Source organism: Notolepis coatsorum (assembly GCF_963971535.1).
Source record: "Notolepis coatsorum genome assembly, chromosome: 3".
Classification (NCBI taxonomy): Eukaryota; Metazoa; Chordata; class Actinopteri; order Aulopiformes; family Paralepididae; genus Notolepis; species Notolepis coatsorum.
Window position 1 is genome coordinate 110,977,940 of NC_140167.1, and position 20,091 is coordinate 110,998,030.

The 20,091-nt window shown below is 47.4% G+C and overlaps 1 protein-coding gene across 1 annotated transcript in view; it reads left to right on the top strand.

Annotated features, from left to right (window-relative positions):
* The window catches only part of LOC311226187 (E3 ubiquitin-protein ligase SH3RF3-like), a gene marked incomplete at its 3' end in the record, with an annotated part of 637,874 nt that overhangs the window by 479,339 nt on the left and 138,444 nt on the right, over positions 1–20,091 (top strand). The window contains exon 6 of the mRNA XM_084311562.1: positions 19,777–19,947. Coding sequence (XP_084167688.1) covers positions 19,777–19,947 — 171 coding nt within the window. The remainder of the gene's footprint in view (positions 1–19,776; positions 19,948–20,091) is intronic.

The following is a 20,091-nucleotide window of genomic DNA, read 5'->3' on the forward strand; positions in this document are numbered from 1 at the left end:
TGGTGTACAGTGTATTTGAATGTGGAGTACAGTGTATTTGAATGGTGTACAGTGTATTTGAATGTGGTGTACAGTGTATTTGAATGTGGAGTACAGTGTTGTTGGAGCCGAAATACTTGATTGGACTTATTGTTGTTATGGTTGATGGTTATACCTATAGAGGGAAATTTGTTAAATGTATGGAATATTGAACGAAATGATTTATTGGTTTATATAAGTTATGCAAATCACAATATCATGCACTGGATAGGATATGAGTTATGATTGCTGAGCGTTTAGGTAGGTCTGGCTCCCTCTTTGGGTCAGCCCTGCTATTACAGGGCCAGGCAGGATTCTTATTAGGGGAACTGCTCGCACCTGTGCATGGCCAAGTTATTAGGATATACCTGGTTGGAGACTGGGGAGCGGACACAGTATTTTTACCGCAAAACACCGAGAATATAAGACTCAAATCATGTTTAATTTGATTGTTTTATAAGGCAAGTGGGCCAAACTCTTTCGTTAATGATTTGTGAATAAATCCATTTGTTAATTGGAAACAACAGACTTTTGGTTTTTGGATGGCGCGTTGTCACCCCGCTCAGAGTGGCTGTTTGTTGAAGCCACTACACCAGTAGAAATACTCCGCCAGGACGAGGAGAAGACGACCTTCTACATGTGGAAAAGATGCACACCGGAGTGGACAGATCGGACCGGTCGTGAGTAACACAGTGAATCATACATGATGCCATGAATGAATCTCGAGTTGACTCGGGACATTAATACATTGTAACGGCTGCGTGCAAACGCTGCAGAGGATTCTAACGTCAGAGTCAGACTGACAAACTGATTGACTGATTGCGATGCTGCGAATCATGGAACTGACTGTGTGCGTCGTGTGGGACGATCGCAAGTAATGTCAATAGGGTCCAGCTGCAGCCGCGGAGATTGTTCCAGATTGGGCAACTTCCGCCCGCTCACCCCACGACATTTCTCCCGGGACAGGACAATGTGCGCTGATTGGCGGAAAGTACGGAACTATCTCGAAGTACGTCTGACGTTGAACGTCAAAATCAAAAGCAAGTACGTCTGCGCTGACGAGAGGGGGGGGGGGGGGGGGCTTGTATTGATCAGGTTAGTAGATATTGTACCGATCAGGTATTACAGATCATATCCGCATGAAATAAACTAAAATGTTAAAACCCATTTAGACTGTTTCTCATTCCTGTACTGTTGTTTATACTCTGCTCCTGTGTTGTAACCCAACCCCCTCCAATGTACAGTAAATGACCAAGTATGGTTTTGTCAATATTCCAATGTACAGTTTTGCTTGTACAGTTGTACAGTGTCCCCCACCCACCCCTCCTACCCAACCCCCCCCCCCCCCCCCCAACCACCTCCAATGTACAGTCCCCCCCCCCCCCCACCTACCCAACCTCCTACAATGTACAGTTTCTACGTCAAATGTATATACTCTCTTTTCTGGACTCTTTTTGTATCACAAACAATACTGTATTTGCAAATCTGGTATGTCATAAATGTATAGATGTAGCAGTAGCCTACTGTCTATCTGTATGTCGTGTATGTCATATGTTATGATGAATTGAAAATGGGGGACCCTGATGTAAACAAGACGAAAGTCTTTCTCTGGTCTGCATACCGTTAACAATTGTGTGTATTGAGCTGTACTGTATTGTACCCATTCTGCAATCTGTTAATACAATTTTCATCCAATCAATCACTTGCGCGGTTCCTACATTGTATAGGAAATTAAATTAAGAAAATAAACATTTAAACAACTGTGTCTTTATTGTATTATTATCAACTGAAAATAAACAAACATGTCAAACAAAAAAAGGTTACAACTGACACTTATTCATATCAATAGTTAAGATGGACGTCCTACCTAGAATCAACTTCTTCAGACGGAGGTATGGCATTTCCAGATTTCTACCACTACTTTAAGGCGTACACTTTAAGACCACTAACAACATGGTTTGATCCCCAAGCATTAGTATCCTGGAGAAATTTAGAAGAAAATATAGTAGCTCCACATAGGCTGAAGGGCATAGTATACACCAAACATTCACTTCGCAGATGTGATTTTGAAGTAACTTCCATGGAACCTGGTTCAGAGTGTTTTCTTTCCATGTGACGTTTCAGATTCTTCTTGTTGATGACTACTGCACACTGGGGACAGGCCACCGATATAATCTTGCTCCTCCTCACTTGTACAGTGGCTACTGTAGCATTGTGCTTATTAATGAGCTGGTTCTCACTGGTAGCCTCCACAATGACAACCTTGATGGCAGGCTCGTCAGTGTCAGTGCTGATGGCGTTCTCACTGGCTGCACGGACAACCAGTTCTTTGACCTTACTCTCTCCGACACCTCCATCCACATGCAGTGTTTCTGTACTGTGGGAGCTGCTCCTGCACAGTGCAGCCAGATGCGCTATAAACCGGGTTTTCTTCTCAAAATGTGTGGTTTTGCAGGAGGGACAGTGGAAGTGACTATTGCCCCTGCATTCCAAATTGCACTTAAAGATGGTGTGATCTGGAAAAGATATGTACACCGATCAGCCATAACATTAAACCATGCTTAAACCAGTGTTTATAGAGTGTTTATTTTTAATCGTGAAAAAATTGTTTAAGCAGGTGGTTTTAATGTTATGGCTGATGGTGCATGTCAAACTGCAATGCTTTTGTTTCCACATGTTGGTCCATCATTTACAGGAGTTACCAGTGCAAGAAAACAACATGCAATGAATACAACAGGGAATACCTTTGTGCTGCACTGCTTTCCTTTTGTGTCCGTCCAGATGTGTTAAGACCTTGCTCCTAAACGTTGGCTTAAACACACCAGGCTTGCAGAACGGGCAATGGTATTGTAACTGAGGGGTACAATTCCCTGACTGTATTGATAAGTATGGTATCATTAAACCACTACCGCTTTATGTACTTTAACTACTGGCCACACAGTACATGATATAGATATGATGAACACTTTCCCACCATGAAACCAAGTCCACACAAATGTATAAGTCGAATATTTAATATATAGCAAAGGGTATATACAACGTTCACTTAATGACATTTATGATTTGAATGCACTTGTAAGGCAAATGAGTATTCGTAGGCAAATCAACATTGAATGTCCAATCTCTGGTTACGCAGGAAGCAAGTATACAACCTGGTTCTTTAGGGAACTATAGCGATGGTACTTACATGCATTAAAGCATTCCGTCTCCAGACGGATTTCCGTCAATTTGATTGGGGAGATCCGTCCATTTGATTCGCAGTCTGACGGAAGTATTTGCATGATTTGTAGATGCATACAGATTGAAACAAAATTGAGCCAATCAGAGGCGCCAAATATGGAAAAGGGCTTTTTTTTCCTATCGCGCCAAGCAGTCATCATCACTCAGCGACTCGAGAGACAGGTCGCCTTTTTTGCAGCCTCACGCGTCAACTGCTTGTTTACCAACGTCACAGCCACCACGCTGCTTGCACTCGCTGCTATATACCGATTAGCTAACGTTAGCTTAATAGCGTCTGTTAAATGGAAGGAGTAAGCCGGCCACTAAAAAGAGAACCCACCGCGGGGTTCTCAGATGAAAAGGATCAGCGGGACCACCTAACAAAAAGTTTCGAGAGGAGAGGACGTTTGAAGAGACTGGCTAGGCAGCGCTACTGGGGGCTGTAGTGGTGAGTTAACTTGTTCCGTGTGCCGCAACGATGTCAAAAAGAAAAACAGAAACAACACGTTTGTCATTGTCGTGTTACTTCACAGTACAATATGTGAGTCCCCTGCTGTGGTTGTGAGTATATGTTTATTAGCTTAACTCCGTAGCAACATCACACAGGTGTATCTGTAGACAGTCTCCTCCCCACCGTATATATTCTCTCTGTCAGGATCTATGGGTAACATTACTGTATATTTGCATATCGTATATGTCACAAATGTAACAGTACTATATACCTGTAGTATGTCCCTATGCCATAAATGTCATGATGTCAATGTCATGCATGTCATAAATGTCACTGAATTGAAAATGGGGGACCCTGATGATGTAAACAAGACAAACGTCTTTCTCTGGTATGCATCCCCTTAACAATTGTGTGTATTGAGCCATACTGTATTGTTCCCTTACAGAATGACCTCCTAGACCCCAATCAGTCTGGCTTCCGGACTGGCCACTCCACAGAAACGGCCCTCATTGCGGTCACAGAGGCACTTCACTTAGCAAAAGCGAAAGGCCTCTCCTCTGTCCTGATTCTCCTAGATCTATCTGCAGCCTTCGACACAGTCAACCATCAGATCCTCCTCGCGGCCCTCGCAGGAATGGGAGTGGCTGGATCTGCGCTGACATGGCTGACATCATACCTCAACGACCGCTCCTACCAAGTGTCATGGAGAGGGACTCTGTCGGCCACCCGCCCCCTCCGGACGGGTGTCCCCCAGGGCTCGGTCCTAGGACCCCTTCTCTTCTCCCTCTACACTAAATCACTGGGTAACATTATCACGTCTCATGGCTTCTCATATCATTGTTATGCCGATGATACTCAACTCTTCCTCTCCTTCCCTCCCTCAGATATCCACGTCTCTGAGCGGATCTCGGCCTGTCTGTCCGACATCTCCGCCTGGATGACGACCAACCACCTCAAACTGAACCTAAGCAAAACAGAATTGCTCCACCTGCCGGCCAAATCCTCCCCCCTGACCGACCTCTCCATCACAGTCGAGAATGCAGCTGTGACCGCGTCCCCGACCGCCAAGAACCTTGGTGTTGTCCTCGACGACCAGTTGAACTTCTCTGCTCACATCGCAGCGACAACCAGAACCTGCAGATTCCTCCTGAGCAACGTCAGAAGGATACGCCCCTTCCTGACAAAAGAAGCCACCCAACTCCTCATCCAATCAACAGTCATCTCCCGCCTCGACTACTGCAACGCACTGCTAGCTGGCCTCCCGGCCACTGCCACCAAGCCTCTTCAACTCATTCAAAACGCAGCGGCCCGCCTGATATCAAACCTACCGAAGTCGGCCCATGTCACCCCACTTCTTAGGGACCTGCACTGGCTCCCCATTGCTGCACGTATCCGCTTCAAGGCCCTCGACCTAGCATACCGTGCAGCAAAGGGAACCGCTCCCGCCTACCTCCGGTCAATGGTCTCTAACTACACACCCTCAAGACCCCTACGCTCTGCATCTTCTGGCCGCCTCAGACCTACTCCTATCCAAGCTCCCGGAGGGTCATCAAAGAGAAGCCGCCTATTCTCAGTCCTTGCCCCACAATGGTGGAATGAACTACCCATCCCAGTTAGGACAGCCGAATCCCGTCCAATCTTTCGCCGTCGACTAAAGACTCACTTCTTCAACCATTATCTGAAATGATAAAAAAAAAAAAAAAAAAAAAAAAAAATCTAACCCTGACTAACCTTACTGTCATGCACTTGTCCTAATAAACTAACCTACACTGTAACACGCAACACTTGATGAACATTGTTACTCAGCTGATAGAGTTGTACCCTTCTTGCTGTCTTGTCGTACAGAACTTGTAAGTCGCTTTGGATAAAAGCGTCAGCTAAATGACTAAATGTAAATGTACCCATTCTGCAATCGGTTAAATATTGATTGATTGTTATAACGGATTGCAGAATGGGTACAATACAGTACAGCTCAATACACACAATTGTCAAGGGGTTGCAGACCAGAGAAAGACTTTCCTCTTTACATCAGGGTCCCCCATTTTCAATTCATCATAACATATATGACATACATGACATACAGATAGATAATACTGCTACATCTATACATTTATGACGTACCAGATTTACACAGTATTGTTTGTGATACAATAAGAGTCTAAAAAAGAGAGCATATACATTTGACGAAGAAACTGTACATTGGAGGAGGTTGGGTGGAGGGGGGGGGGGACTGTACATTGGAGGTGGTTGGGGAGGGAAGGGTTGGGTAGGCGGGGTGGGGGGGTAACTGTACATTGGATTATCGACGAAACCGAAACAAGTAGGCTCCCTTAAAACGCCAACGCTATTAAAAAGAAATACAGTGGAGGTTAAAATAAGAATATGACTTGGCCTGAAAAAAATTTCAGTCAGGAGATTTTTTTTTGCTTTAATCCCTGTACTTAATGATTATAGCTGGATATACTAAAGGGGGGTCCTGCTGGTTGTAAGTCAGTAGGGGGGGGGGTTAGGAGAGCCGCCGGCGATATCCCATCTGGCCAACGATTTCTTGGGAGAATTCAGAGTGCTGAACACGGTGCCCACAGAACCTTGGTCCACAGACGAATACAGCTGGGCCCTCTTGTAGACGGTAGCTGCCGGTCCACAATGAAGAGACGTGAGGCGACCTCACTCGGGGTAGAGCGCCGTCTCACCTGGACTCCTCTCGGGGGGTAGTTCCAACACTCACCAGTGTTGGCTGTTATCCATGGCATAAATCAAAGCACCCAAAGCAAGTAGATAATCCAAGCCGTGTAGGGCTCGCCGTCGTCCGGGTAAGGTAATCCAATGTGCAGGTCCACTCGTCCTAGCCCAGAACTCCTCGGATGAAAGCACCACACGTGGTCTGCCCAGCCTGGTTAAGACTCTAGATAACGCGAGGAAACGATGGGGGTACTACTCACTGTATAACTCTAACCGAACGATGCACCATACATAATAGACTATTATTAACTTAATAGAAATACGTCCCACTCGACGGTATAGTGCCAAACTATGACAATTCAACTATTAATCCACACGATGTCTCAATGCCATTCTGAGGCCAAGTTGACCATACTGCACCACACGTGTATCGTGGGTGAGGCTTAACGTCTTGCCACTAGGTTGGAGGGTAAAGAACTAAGGGCTAAGGGACTAAAAAAAGTTCTACTTTACTTGCGCCATATATATATGCGCTGTGAACAAATAGTACCATTCGTATTTCGCCAGACGTATTCCTACGCGGAACCGGGCTAGTAACGACATGTTCGTCGGCACGATTGAACTTGAACCAAGGGGCTTGGCTGCTGGCGCCAAGTTCTTGTCCAATGAGAGAATGAAACTATTATGGGCTGTTAGTAGACTAAAGGGATATTCAGTGTATATGTACAAGGAATATACAAGGGATATCAAACGATATACAAATACTATTAAATATATATCCATAAATAAATATATATATTCGGTTTAATCTGATCCTTCACAACAGCCGCCCCCTAATTAGTCCCACCTAATTAGCTAAGCAGAGACAGATTAACCGCACTGTCTACCACTCAAGGTCCGCTGTAAGGGTCAGTCAACTCACAAAGTCGTGGGGTCCTGGTCGTCATCGATAGTGTCTGGGAGTCTGGGCAGTTCTATTAGCCTCGCCACGGGTCGTGTGTAAGTTCGCCCTTGGACGAGCACCTCAGCTGCTCGGACCTTGCCATCGGCACCGGTGATCACTTGGCTTACGCGGCCAGCCGGCCACATAGCTCTGGGTAGTGACTGGTCGATAATCATGACGACTGTTCCTTCTGTCAAATTGTCTCTCTCTTTTACCCACTTCTGGCGGGTCTGTAGAGACGGTAGGTAGTGGAGTAGAAAGCTGTTCCAAAACTTGTCAGCTAGTACTTGACTGTACCTCCACATTCTTCGGCCGTTCGCTTCTTCAGGCCTGTACATTGTCTGGGGTAGCGCGGGGTCCAGCCGCCCCATCAAGAGTGTGTTGGGGGTGACTGGGTCGACATCTGCTATATCACTGGAGACGTAGCCGAGGGGCTTGGAGTTCAATACTCCCTCGATCTCCGTGAGGACTGTCATTAGGACTTCTTCCGCTACAGTCTGGGCCCCAAGCACGGCGTACAGGGCTGTCTTTATAGAACGTACTTCTCGTTCCCAGGTTCCACCGAAGTGGGGTGCGTTCGGGGGATTAAACTGGAAGTCAATCTGGGATGGAGCGAGGTGGGTCTTAAGTTCTGGGCCCATAGCTTGGAAGCTCTCTCTCAGCTCTCTTTCTCCGCCTTTGAAGTTTGTCCCGTGATCAGACAACAATGTAGACGGTTTTCCTTTCCGTGATGTGAATCTTCGGAAGGCCATAAGGAATGAGTCTGTGCTCATGGTTGGAAGGAGTTCGATATGTATCGCTCTGGTGGTCATGCATTTGAATACAATACCCCACCGCTTCTCGGTTCCTCTTCCTTTCTTTATATACAACGGGCCAAAACAGTCCATGCCTGTGGAGTGGAATGGCTTGTCGCCGAGTCGGAGGCGACAGGGAGGTAGGTCAGCCATCCGGGGTATGCTGGGCTGCGCGCGGCACTTTCGGCAGTCTAGACAGGTTCGCTGGAAGCGTCGCACTGCTTCTCTTCCTTGAAGTATCCAATAGCGACGTCTGATCTCCGCGAAGACTCTCTCTGCTCCTGCGTGGTGTACATCCTCGTCGTATTTCTTTATGATCAGCTCTGTGACCTTGTGTCGGCTGTTCAAGACTATCGGGTACTTAACGTCATCCGGTAGATTGGGGGCCCTCCGCAGACGACCACCCACTCTGATGAGATTATGGGCGTCGCTCTCGGGTGCCAGGTGGAGCAATCTGCTGTCTGATGGGACGGGCTTTCCTCCCTGTAGACAGTCTAGCTCGTCGGGGAACGAGTCTCTCTGGGCTCGTTGTAGTAGAAGAAGTTCTGCTTCTTCGTAGTCAGCTGCTGAAATGTCGGCAGTGGGCTGAATCTCTGGGTGGTGCCACAGAAATGTCTTTAGTTGCGCACTCTGTAGGGTGAGGCAATCATCTATGTTGGGGTCTGTGGAGGCGACTGTGCTCAGTCCACAGAACATAGGTTTCTTGTTCTCAGCCTCCTCTTTACTCGCCTCCCGTGGGGTGGGCGTAGGCCACTCTCCTTCCGGGAGCTTGAGGAACTCTGGTCCGTCACTGTAGATGTTGTGACGGGTGAGGTCATCTAGGGACATTCCCCGGGTGATGACGTCAGCTGGGTTGTGTTTGGTGTCCACATACCGCCAGCTCGCTGCTTCTGTTAACTCTTGAATCTCTGTGACTCTGACTCCCACGAAGACCTTGTATCTGCATGAATCAGACTTGATCCATGTGCGTACTGTCGTGGAATCTGACCACAAGATGGTTCTGTGCACCGGAATGGTGAGTTCACGTTGGATTAACGTGGCTAGATGCGCTCCTGCTAGGGCTGCGCAGAGCTCTAGACGCGGGATAGATTGTTGCTTTCGTGGGGCTATTCTTGAGCGAGCCAGGATGAAGGCAGTGTGTATCTCTCCTCCCTTCTCTTGGGCACGCAAGTAGGCCACTGATCCATAGGCTACTTCGGAGGCGTTGCTGAAGACGTGTAGATCCATCTTGCATGTCTCTGGCCTCACTGTGGGTGGGAAGTAGCTGCGGCGTATATTGACGCCTGGGAGTGAGCGGAGTTCCGTCTCCCACTCTCTCCATGTGGAGGCAAGGGGTGCGGGTATTGGGTCGTCCCAGCCCTGGTCCTTGTCCCATAGTGCTCGTACAATCATCTTTGCCCTGGTGGTGTAAGGTAGAATACATCCCAACGGGTCATATTGTCTGGCGAGTGTTCTGTACACACTCCGTCTGGTGGTCGGTATCGCCGTCGACCTTCCCTGCTCCGTGGTCAGGGGTTTGTGTCTATAGTGGAGCGAGTCTGTTTTGAAGCGCCAGACTAGTCCTAGTGTCTTTTCTTGGGCTTCTCCTGGGATTGTCGCCATCCAGGTCTCGCTGCTGGCAGCCTTGTCCGCGGGGGAGAGGCTGCGCAATACGTGCGGGTCGCTGCTGGCCCACTGCCTGAGATCAAAGCCGCCTTTGATCAGAGAGGCGCGTAGCTTGAGTAGGAGAGCCTCGGCTTCTTCTTGGGTCGAAACGCTTTGTAAACAGTTGTCCACGTAGAAACTGTTCTTCACACTGTGTCGGACCTCTTCATCTGCTGCTGGGTCCTCTGTGACGTGTTTCTGTAGTGCAAATGTAGCACAGCACGGGCTGCATGTGGTTCCGAAGGGGAGGACTTCCCACTGGTAGATGGCTGGGTGCTCATCTCCGATCCTCTCTCTCCATAGGAACCGCAGCAGGGGCTTATCCTCCTCCACTAGTCTCACCTGCAGGAACATCCCTTTGATATCCCCGCTGATAGCCACCTTGTCCTGGCGGAAGCGTAGTAGCACGCCTAGTAGAGAGGGGCCGAGTGTGGGGCCGGGCAAGAGCTCTTTATTCAGATTCTGGGATCCGATCTGGTAGCTGCAGTTAAACACAATGCGATCCTTGCCGTTGTGGTGGACCTTGTGGTGCGGCACGTACCATGATTCGGTCGTCTGATCGGCCTCTTTAATGTCAATCTTCATTACGTGTCTCGCTGTGATTAGCTTCTCAATCTCAGCGCGGTACACACTCTCTTGAGCGGGGTCTTTGGCTAGGCGCCGCTCTGTGTTCAATAGATACCGCTCCGTAGCTTCTTTCGTGGCGTGAAAGGTGGGCATTCCCTCTCGCCTCAGGAGTGGAGTTGCGTATCTCATCACTCCGCCGACTGTGACTCTCTTTGTCCCTTGCTCGAGGAGGTTTATGGCGTAAATGTCTTCTTTAGAACGAATGTCTTTCTTTTCGTTCTTAAAGGGCATTGTCTCTAGTGTCCATAGCCTCTCGACATGCTGCAGGAGAGTGGTGTCTTCTTCTGTCACTCTGGAGTGGAGGCAGCTAGTGGCTGCTGTTCGGTTGAGAGATTTAGCGAGGGGGCCTTGTAGTGTCCATCCTAGGCGGGTCTCGACTGCTGCAGGACAGCCTCTGGGTCCTGTATGGACCCGGTCTATCGGGACTATGAGGTCTGCATGGTCGGAGCCTATCAGCAGGGTCGGGGTGGCGCCGTCTATGAGCAGGATAGGTAGTTGACGCAGGTGCACATATTTATCCATCAGCTTGGCGATGGGGTAGGTGTCCTGTGATAGTCCTATTTCTTGGCTGGTGAAAGCATTTGTAATCCTATACCGTCTCTCTGGCTGCCCGCTTGCTGCGATAGTGAAGGAGACATTCTCGCCTTTTATCGTCTTTAAATCTCTTCTTATTGTCCGAATTGTCATTTGGTTCTCGCTCCCCCGCAGTCCCAGCTGGGCCGCAGCGGACGCGAGCAGAAGGGTCTTCTCTGACCCGTCATCAAGGACGGCGTAAGTGTCCATGACTTTATCTTGGTAGCTCAATGTTACACGGACTACCTTTAAGAGCACTTGGGCGCCGCTGCTGCTGGCGGGGTCAATGTACATGACACTTGCCTTTGTGCTGCTCGATGGTGCAGGTGCAGGCTTTCTTCTGTTACTGTCGTGTAGGACATCTAGGTGGGCTCCGTCACACCGACTGCACCTCTTCTTTAGGCGGCACTCGGCTGCCATGTGACTGCGCGCACATCGGTAACAGCGCCTGTTGGACTTTATCCATTGACTCACTTCTTCTGCATTCATCTTTGTGAACAGGTCACATTGTGACAGCCAGTGTTCCTTCTCGCAGTACGGGCACACCATCTTCCACTTCTCTTTTCTCGAGGGGGTACTGTGGTTCTTACTGCTCGGTACTGATTCTGATTGGTGCATGACAGTCACCGATCTTCTTCCATCGTTTATTCTCCTGGGTCCCTCTCTGGAGCTTGGTGTGCTCCGCACGAACGTATCCAGTCGTAGGCTGCTGACTTCTCTCGCCAGGAAGTCGGCTAGATCGAGGAGGGATGGTTCGGGACCGTTAGGATCACGGTGGTCTCTCTGCCGCCTGAAGCGCTCTTGTCTGGCGGGTGGCAGCTTCTCTAAAATCCTCTCGACGTTAGAGTTGGCGTATAGCTCGTGCATACCCTTTTCTCGTTGCGCTCCCAGCATCCCTACCAGGGACTGCACTTTTATAGACAACTCGTCTAATGAGCGATTGTCTGTTGCTGGGGGTAGGCGGTCAATATGCCTTATCTCTTGGATTACGTAATCCCATATACGTCCATATCTCTGGTCCAGCGCTGCTAGAGCCGCGGTGTATGGGGTCGTAGAGGTGGCATAGGCTAGTGCTATATTGTGCGCTCGGGGTACTTTCAGGTGCTTCAGTAATATTGCATACTTGTGGCGTTCATCAGCGACATCCACCATCATTGTCTCTAAGCACATCCGGAGCTCCGTGTACTGTGCTCGATTCTCATAGGTGAAGTCTGGAAACGTCGGTGTGCCAATGTATGACGTCGTGGATGGCTGATACATCGGCGAGCGTTGGGGGAGAGGCCTCCTAGGCGAGTCTCCTCTTGCGCCTCTCTGTGGGCTGGTACCGGCAGGGTACCATGGCCCGCTGGTCCAGGTGCTATTCCTCGGGGCTGGTCGTGCGTCATGCTCACCCGTGAATAGAGTCGGGGGTCTGTAGCGCAGCGCCGCGGGGGTATAGCCTGGGCTGTACTGGACCTCCTGGTCCGGTGGAGTACTGTGCTGTCGTCGGGCTTGGTTCTCCTCCTCTCCCTCTTCTTCTTCTATCAGGTCCTCTAGATCCTGTAGTCGTTTATTTAGCTTCTCCGCAGTGTATGCCGCTCCTTCCTTGTAGCTGGGTCTCGCTTGGACCGGTCGGGGAAGGGGGTCTGCGGGGGGTATAGGCTTGGTCTGTTGGTCAAGTTCAGGGTCGCTTGCTCGGTTAGGGGATGCTGCCCTTGACTGTTGTCTCGACGAGTTCCTTGAACCCCTGGCGGAGGGAGAGGGTGTTGCCTTGGTGATCAGCTGCTCCATTAGCTGCGCTTGTAACTTGTTGCGCTCGGCTTGTAGTCTGTCGCGCTCGCCCTGTAGTCTGTCGCGCTCGGTTTCGCGCTGGATGAGAGCGAGGTCGCGCTCTGTTTCTCTTTGGGCACCGGCAGCGGCACGCTGGGTGTCTGCTCGGTCTCTTGCCATATTCTCTTCCGTCTGAAGGCATCTCATCTCCAGGCGTATGCGCTCTTCTTCGCTCCGTTGCTGTGTCTGGAGTCGATCGCGTTCACCCTGAAGTCGATCGCGTTCACCCTGGAGTCGATCGCGTTCGGTAGAGGCTGTCAGGCTGACGAGGAACGCCTGTGATAGCATCCTCTCCGCTTCGCTGGGGGAAGACGGTTGTAGAGGTGAGCCGCTTCTGGCTGTACTCGTTGGGGAGTCCTGGAGCTCTATCTCCTCGGCGCTCTCCTCATCTTGTTCCGTGCAGAGTTCTCTCTCTGTAGGGTTGTCTTCCTCCCGGGGCTGGTCGGGGACTACTTATTCGGTATTGGCGGGGGGTAAAGGCATGTCAGCTCCCTCCTGGTCCCCACCGTGAGCTTGGTCAGTTACATTAGAACCCACTAGGGCCTCTGTGGTCGGGGTAACCTGGTCGTTAAGGTCAGACATAATTTTACTTTCTACTTTTACCGCGTTTACCGTTTGTCGAAGGCTAGGTAGTTGACTGACAGCGTAATCCTCTAAGTACTGAGGTGTCTGTCGTCTGCGCCGCGGGCGTTCTACGTTAGGAGGACCGTTTCGTGGAGTGTTCATCATAGGCCATTTCAATATTAATAACACTATATTAATATTACACTAGTTACCCTCCGGCTCGAAGGACCAATTGTAACTGAGGGGTACAATTCCCTGACTGTATTGATAAGTATGGTATCATTAAACCACTACCGCTTTATGTACTTTAACTACTGGCCACACAGTACATGATATAGATATGATGAACACTTTCCCACCATGAAACCAAGTCCACACAAATGTATAAGTCGAATATTTAATATATAGCAAAGGGTATATACAACGTTCACTTAATGACATTTATGATTTGAATGCACTTGTAAGGCAAATGAGTATTCGTAGGCAAATCAACATTGAATGTCCAATCTCTGGTTACGCAGGAAGCAAGTATACAACCTGGTTCTTTAGGGAACTATAGCGATGGTACTTAATGATTATAGCTGGATATACTAAAGGGGGGTCCTGATGGTTGTAAGTCAGTAGGGGGGGGGGTTAGGAGAGCCGCCGGCGATATCCCATCTGGCCAACGATTTCTTGGGAGAATTCAGAGTGCTGAACACGGTGCCCACAGAACCTTGGTCCACAGACGAATACAGCTGGGCCCTCTTGTAGACGGTAGCTGCCGGTCCACAACGAAGAGACGTGAGGCGACCTCACTCGGGGTAGAGCGCCGTCTCACCTGGACTCCTCTCGGGGGGTAGTTCCAACACTCACCAGTGTTGGCTGTTATCCATGGCATAAATCAAAGCACCCAAAGCAAGTAGATAATCCAAGCCGTGTAGGGCTCGCCGTCGTCCGGGTAAGGTAATCCAATGTGCAGGTCCACTCGTCCTAGCCCAGAACTCCTCGGATGAAAGCACCACACGTGGTCTGCCCAGCCTGGTTAAGACTCTAGATAACGCGAGGAAACGATGGGGGTACTACTCACTGTATAACTCTAACCGAACGATGCACCATACATAATAGACTATTATTAACTTAATAGAAATACGTCCCACTCGACGGTATAGTGCCAAACTATGACAATTCAACTATTAATCCACACGATGTCTCAATGCCATTCTGAGGCCAAGTTGACCATACTGCACCACACGTGTATCGTGGGTGAGGCTTAACGTCTTGCCACTAGGTTGGAGGGTAAAGAACTAAGGGCTAAGGGACTAAAAAAAGTTCTACTTTACTTGCGCCATATATATATGCGCTGTGAACAAATAGTACCATTCGTATTTCGCCAGACGTATTCCTACGCGGAACCGGGCTAGTAACGACATGTTCGTCGGCACGATTGAACTTGAACCAAGGGGCTTGGCTGCTGGCGCCAAGTTCTTGTCCAATGAGAGAATGAAACTATTATGGGCTGTTAGTAGACTAAAGGGATATTCAGTGTATATGTACAAGGAATATACAAGGGATATCAAACGATATACAAATACTATTAAATATATATCCATAAATAAATATATATATTCGGTTTAATCTGATCCTTCACAACAGGTATGCTGTGCAGCAGTTGACACATCGTTCCAGCTGAGGAATGATTCCCCTCCTCTGAACTGTAATGTGTTGTCCTAACTAGAGTACATTACAGTACAGTGCGGGAGGGGAGGGGAGGGGATATTTTGGTTAATTAAGAATTGTGATAATTAATCACCAACTAACCATGTAGCAACCAGTAGTAATCACCAATATTCCCTTTAGAAACCACACAGGCTCTGCCACACCTAAACGTAATCTCACAAGTTGCAAAAACACTTCTCAAGAACAGATAATCACCCAGACACAAAAACCATGCTACATATGCATTACTGACAACAGAAAGACATAAACAGTCACTTTGCACAGGGTGTCCGGTTGTATGCGTTTAGCATTTAGATTATTAGTCTCATGGTACCTGCCAGGCAGCGCTTCCTCCCTCTCTCTCCATCTCTCTATATCCAAACACAACCGTGATAATTAGATAATTTAGGATTAGATTTAGACTATAGATTATATATTCCAACTATATTTATTGTAGGGCAAAATAACTGATATACATACTATATTTATTGTAGGGCAAAATAACTGATATACATACCCTCATCTCGCACCTTGTTGCTCATATGCACATGTCCAGAGTTAATAATATTGTATATTGTTTACACTGCCTTTTTATTCTATTTTTACTTCTCCACTGTACTATAATTATGTGACCTGTACCTCTATGTCTTCTACTACCTGTACCTCCCCTCCCCCCTCCCCATGCTGCTGAATTTATCTTATCTTATGAATACAAGGTAATAATAGGGCTTACCTTGTAATTGCATTTCTCCATTGCTGTGTTAACTAACTGCATCGGCTTTTGACGTTCAATTAACGTTCGCTAACGTAGAGATACGTCAGACGTACTTCGAGATACTTCTGTACTTTCCGCCAATCAGCGCACATTGTCCTGTCCGGGTGTGGTGACATGGCTGTAAAGGTGTGGTGACATGGCTCTAAAGGTGTGGTGACATGGCTCTAAAGGTGTGGTGACATGGCTGTAAAGGTGTGGTGACATGGCTGTAAAGGTGTGGTGACATGGCTGTAAAGGTGTGGTGACATGGCTGTAAAGGTGTGGTGACACGGCTGTAAAGGTGTGGTGACACGGCTGTAAAGGTGTGGTGACATGGCTGTAAAGGTGTGGTGACATGGCTGTAAAGGTGTGGTGACATGGCTGTAAAGGTGTGGTGACATGGCTGTAAAGGTGTGGTGACATGGCTGTAAAGGTGTGGTGACATGGCTGTAAAGGTGTGGTGACATGGCTGTAAAGGTGTGGTGACATGGCTGTAAAGGTGTGGTGACATGGCTGTAAAGGTGTGGTGACATGGCTGTAAAGGTGTGGTGACATGGCTGTAAAGGTGTGGTGACATGGCTCTAAAGGTGATTGATTGATTGATTGAAAAGTTTATTAACAGATTGCAGAATGGGTACAGTACAGTACATCTCAATACATACAATTGTTAAGGGGATGCAGACCAGAGAAAGACTTTCGTCTTGTTTCCACCAGGGTCCCCCATTTTCAATTCATCATAACATATATGACATACATGACATACAGATAGACAGTACTGCTACATCTATACATTTATGACATATCAGATTTGCAAATACAGTACTGTTTGTGATACAAAAGTGTCCAGAAAAGGAGTGTATATACATTTGGCGTAGAAACTGTACATTGGAGGAGGTTGGTGGGGTGGGGTTGGGTGGGTTGGGTGAGGGCTGTACATTGGAGGTGGGGGGGGGGGGGGGGTTGGGTAGGGGACACACACACATTTTACACTGTACATTGGAATGTTGACAAAGCCTTACTTGGTCATTTACTGTACAACTAGGTTAGGACATTTGTAGGGGCCAGTTTCGAATTGCAGTCTCACGTAGGTGTTTTTTGAGAGTGTTTTTGAAGGTGGGTAGTGATTCACATTCCTTTACAGCTTTAGGCAGGGCGTTCCACATTGATGTGGCATAATTGCGAAACGTGTTTAGTCCCTTGTTTGAGCCGAATCTGGGTTTTACATGATTTGTGGAGCTCCCTCTGGTGTTGTGATCGTGGTATTCACTGACCTTTGGGAAGTATTTTGACATGTACATGGGTACCTTGGTCGCGTAGTGTATCTTGTAGACCAGGCCCATTGCAAGTTGCTGTACTCTGTCGTCTACTCTAAGCCATCCTAGGTTGTCAAAGTGGGCAGGGGTGAGGTGGGTTCTAGGAGTCAGGTCAAGTAGTAGTCTGACTAGCTTGTTTTGAGATGTTTGTAATTTGTTTTTTAGTGCCTTTGAGGTGCTTTGGTACCATGAGGTGCAAGCATAGTCGTAGTACCCTTGAATGAGTGCTCCTGCTAGAGTCTTCAGGGTATTCTTGTTTACCAGAGAGGAGATCCGGTACAAGAATCGCGTTCGTTGGTTGACTTTTTTTATTACATTGGATGCCATTTTGTCACAGGAAAGATTAGCCTCTAGGATGGAACCCAGGTAGGTAATTTCATCTTTCCTTGTGACAATATTGTCACCCACTGTAACCGAGAAGCCGTCAGTCTTGCTGAGTTTGTTATTTGAAGGTGTGGTGACATGGCTGTAAAGTTGTGGTGACATGGCTGTAAAGGTGTGGTGACATGGCTCTAAAGGTGTGGTGACATGGCTGTAAAGGTGTGGTGACATGGCTGTAAAGGTGTGGTGACATGGCTGTAAAGGTGTGGTGACATGGCTGTAAAGGTGTGGTGACATGGCTGTAAAGGTGTGGTGACATGGCTGTAAAGGTGTGGTGACATGGCTGTAAAGGTGTGGTGACATGGCTGTAAAGGTGTGGTGACATGGCTGTAAAGGTGTGGTGACATGGCTGTAAAGGTGTGGTGACATGGCTGTAAATGTGTGGTGACATGGCTGTAAAGGTGTGGTGACATGGCTGTAAAGGTGTGGTGACATGGCTGTAAAGGTGTGGTGACATGGCTCTAAAGGTGTGGTGACATGGCTGTAAAGGTGTGGTGACATGGCTGTAAAGGTGTGGTGACATGGCTGTAAAGGTATATTGAAATTCTTTATTTGGAATAACCCCTTGAGATGTAGCATCTCGTTTTTTCGAGGGGCTCCTAACATAATACAATGTATGTACATTTTCAGAAGAAAAAAAAACACACACAAAAAACATTGGACATCGAAACAGAGTCTACAACAACTAAATCAACTGAGAAATGACGTTACAAAATAAGTAAACCAACATACAGGATCACAAAATAAACAGGACAAACAAAACGAAACACAAATCAAGCAAGGATAGGAATGGATCGTTACTTCGTACGAGATAAGTAGTGAACGTCATGATAGTATGCAGTATATAAATGATAAACTAAAAATGATAAACTAAAAACATGTACGTGTACTTATTTTTAAATAAATAAAAAGATGAACGAGTATTTGCATGTAAGTTATTCCAATCAGAAGGGGCTTTGAACAAAAAGGCTTTCTTGGCTGTTGCTTTTGAGAGTGTTGAAAGTGTAGGTATGGAAAAATAGAGTTGGCTAGAATGCCATAAATAATAATTGGAAAAATATGGAGTCAAGTATTGTTTTAGATATTGCGGATAATTAAGATGAATACATTTGAAAATAAATTGTAACCAGTGGCGCTGTCTTCTTACAGTGGGAGAGGGCAAATTCAGTGTTTCATACATTAGACAGTGATGAATTGTAAAAGGGCATCCAAGAGAAAATCTGCATAATTTATTTATTAACATAAAGGTGTGGTGTGGGTATGTCATATTCATATCGTCCATGAATTAGTGGAAAGGGTAAACTGAATAAATCACTATCATTATTAAAGCATGCCGTCTGACGGAGATTTGCACTCTACTGAGCGCACTCTTCTTGTTATAATAAAAAATGTGTTTCAGCCATGCTTCTCTCACAGTGCTGTCTCTGTGAAATTAGTCAGTCCTATAGTTGACAGATGGTGAAGCCAGTTGGTTGCAGCAGGCAGCTGTTATCCAAGAACTGGCTCAAGATCCAACGAGAAGGTATGACTTCTCAGAGGAACTTAAATGTTGCGTTTTCAAACTTCTTTAGAAAACATGTTTTTAGAGGCAAGTCTTACATCTTCTCGCTCGGGGTCGTCGTGTGAGGCCTGCTACTTTTTAATTCTTTTGACAGGGGTTTGTGAACATGACAGGGGTATACAGATTTGCGTTGACAATGATTCCCCTGAAAAGATCAGTTCTTCATCATTAGCGATAGATCCATCATGTGTGAAGTGCGTCCAGCAGACTTGGTGCCACCAGACAAGAAGTTACTACTGTAACCCTGTGACCTGTGAGAATGAGACACAGCCTTGCTTGGGTAACGACACACAATCAGGATTAACACGCTCGACTCTCTGTCAGAATAGCTTAATTGTCTGCACTCACACAGATAATATTTCAATGCACAGCAGCAGACCAAGAAACAAACACTTTTCCACACTTCATCAGAATTTTTTTCCCAAAAGTGCTGAAACGTGTTAGTTGACTTCCGCTGTGCATTAAAAAAAGCATTGAAGTGTATGAGTTCTGATAATCAAGTCGTTCTGCCCTTGCATGCTGTAAGCCTACCTATACGGTCACTAAACAGCTGAACTCACCTTAACAAGACTATGGTAGCTCAGCAACAAGAACACAATGCTAAAGCAACTTTTCTTCACCCAAAACCTAAAAGTAGTATATCCTCTATTTACAAAACAGTGTCGTTGTGCCAAACTGAGCTACAATGCCCCCGGGCCAGTTACGATTACATTCTAACAGTGTGTCGTCTGCTTACACTTCCCAGCTACCTGGCCCTGTACGCCTACAAGCCCCAGAAGGCAGACGAGCTGGAGCTGAGAAAAGGAGAGATGTACCGCGTCACAGAGAAGTGTCAGGACGGATGGTTCAAAGGCACGTCGCTGAGGACCGCCGCCTCGGGGGTCTTCCCAGGGAACTACGTCACCCCTGTGTCCAGGTAAGAGAGGCTGGGAGGTGGGAGAAAGGTGGGGGTCAGGAATGGAGGTGTTGGTGGAGGAAACTAGTGTATATCACTCATGTGCAGGGGGGACCAAATACCCCGATTTGTGTGAGACAGTATCACATTTACATTTACATTTAC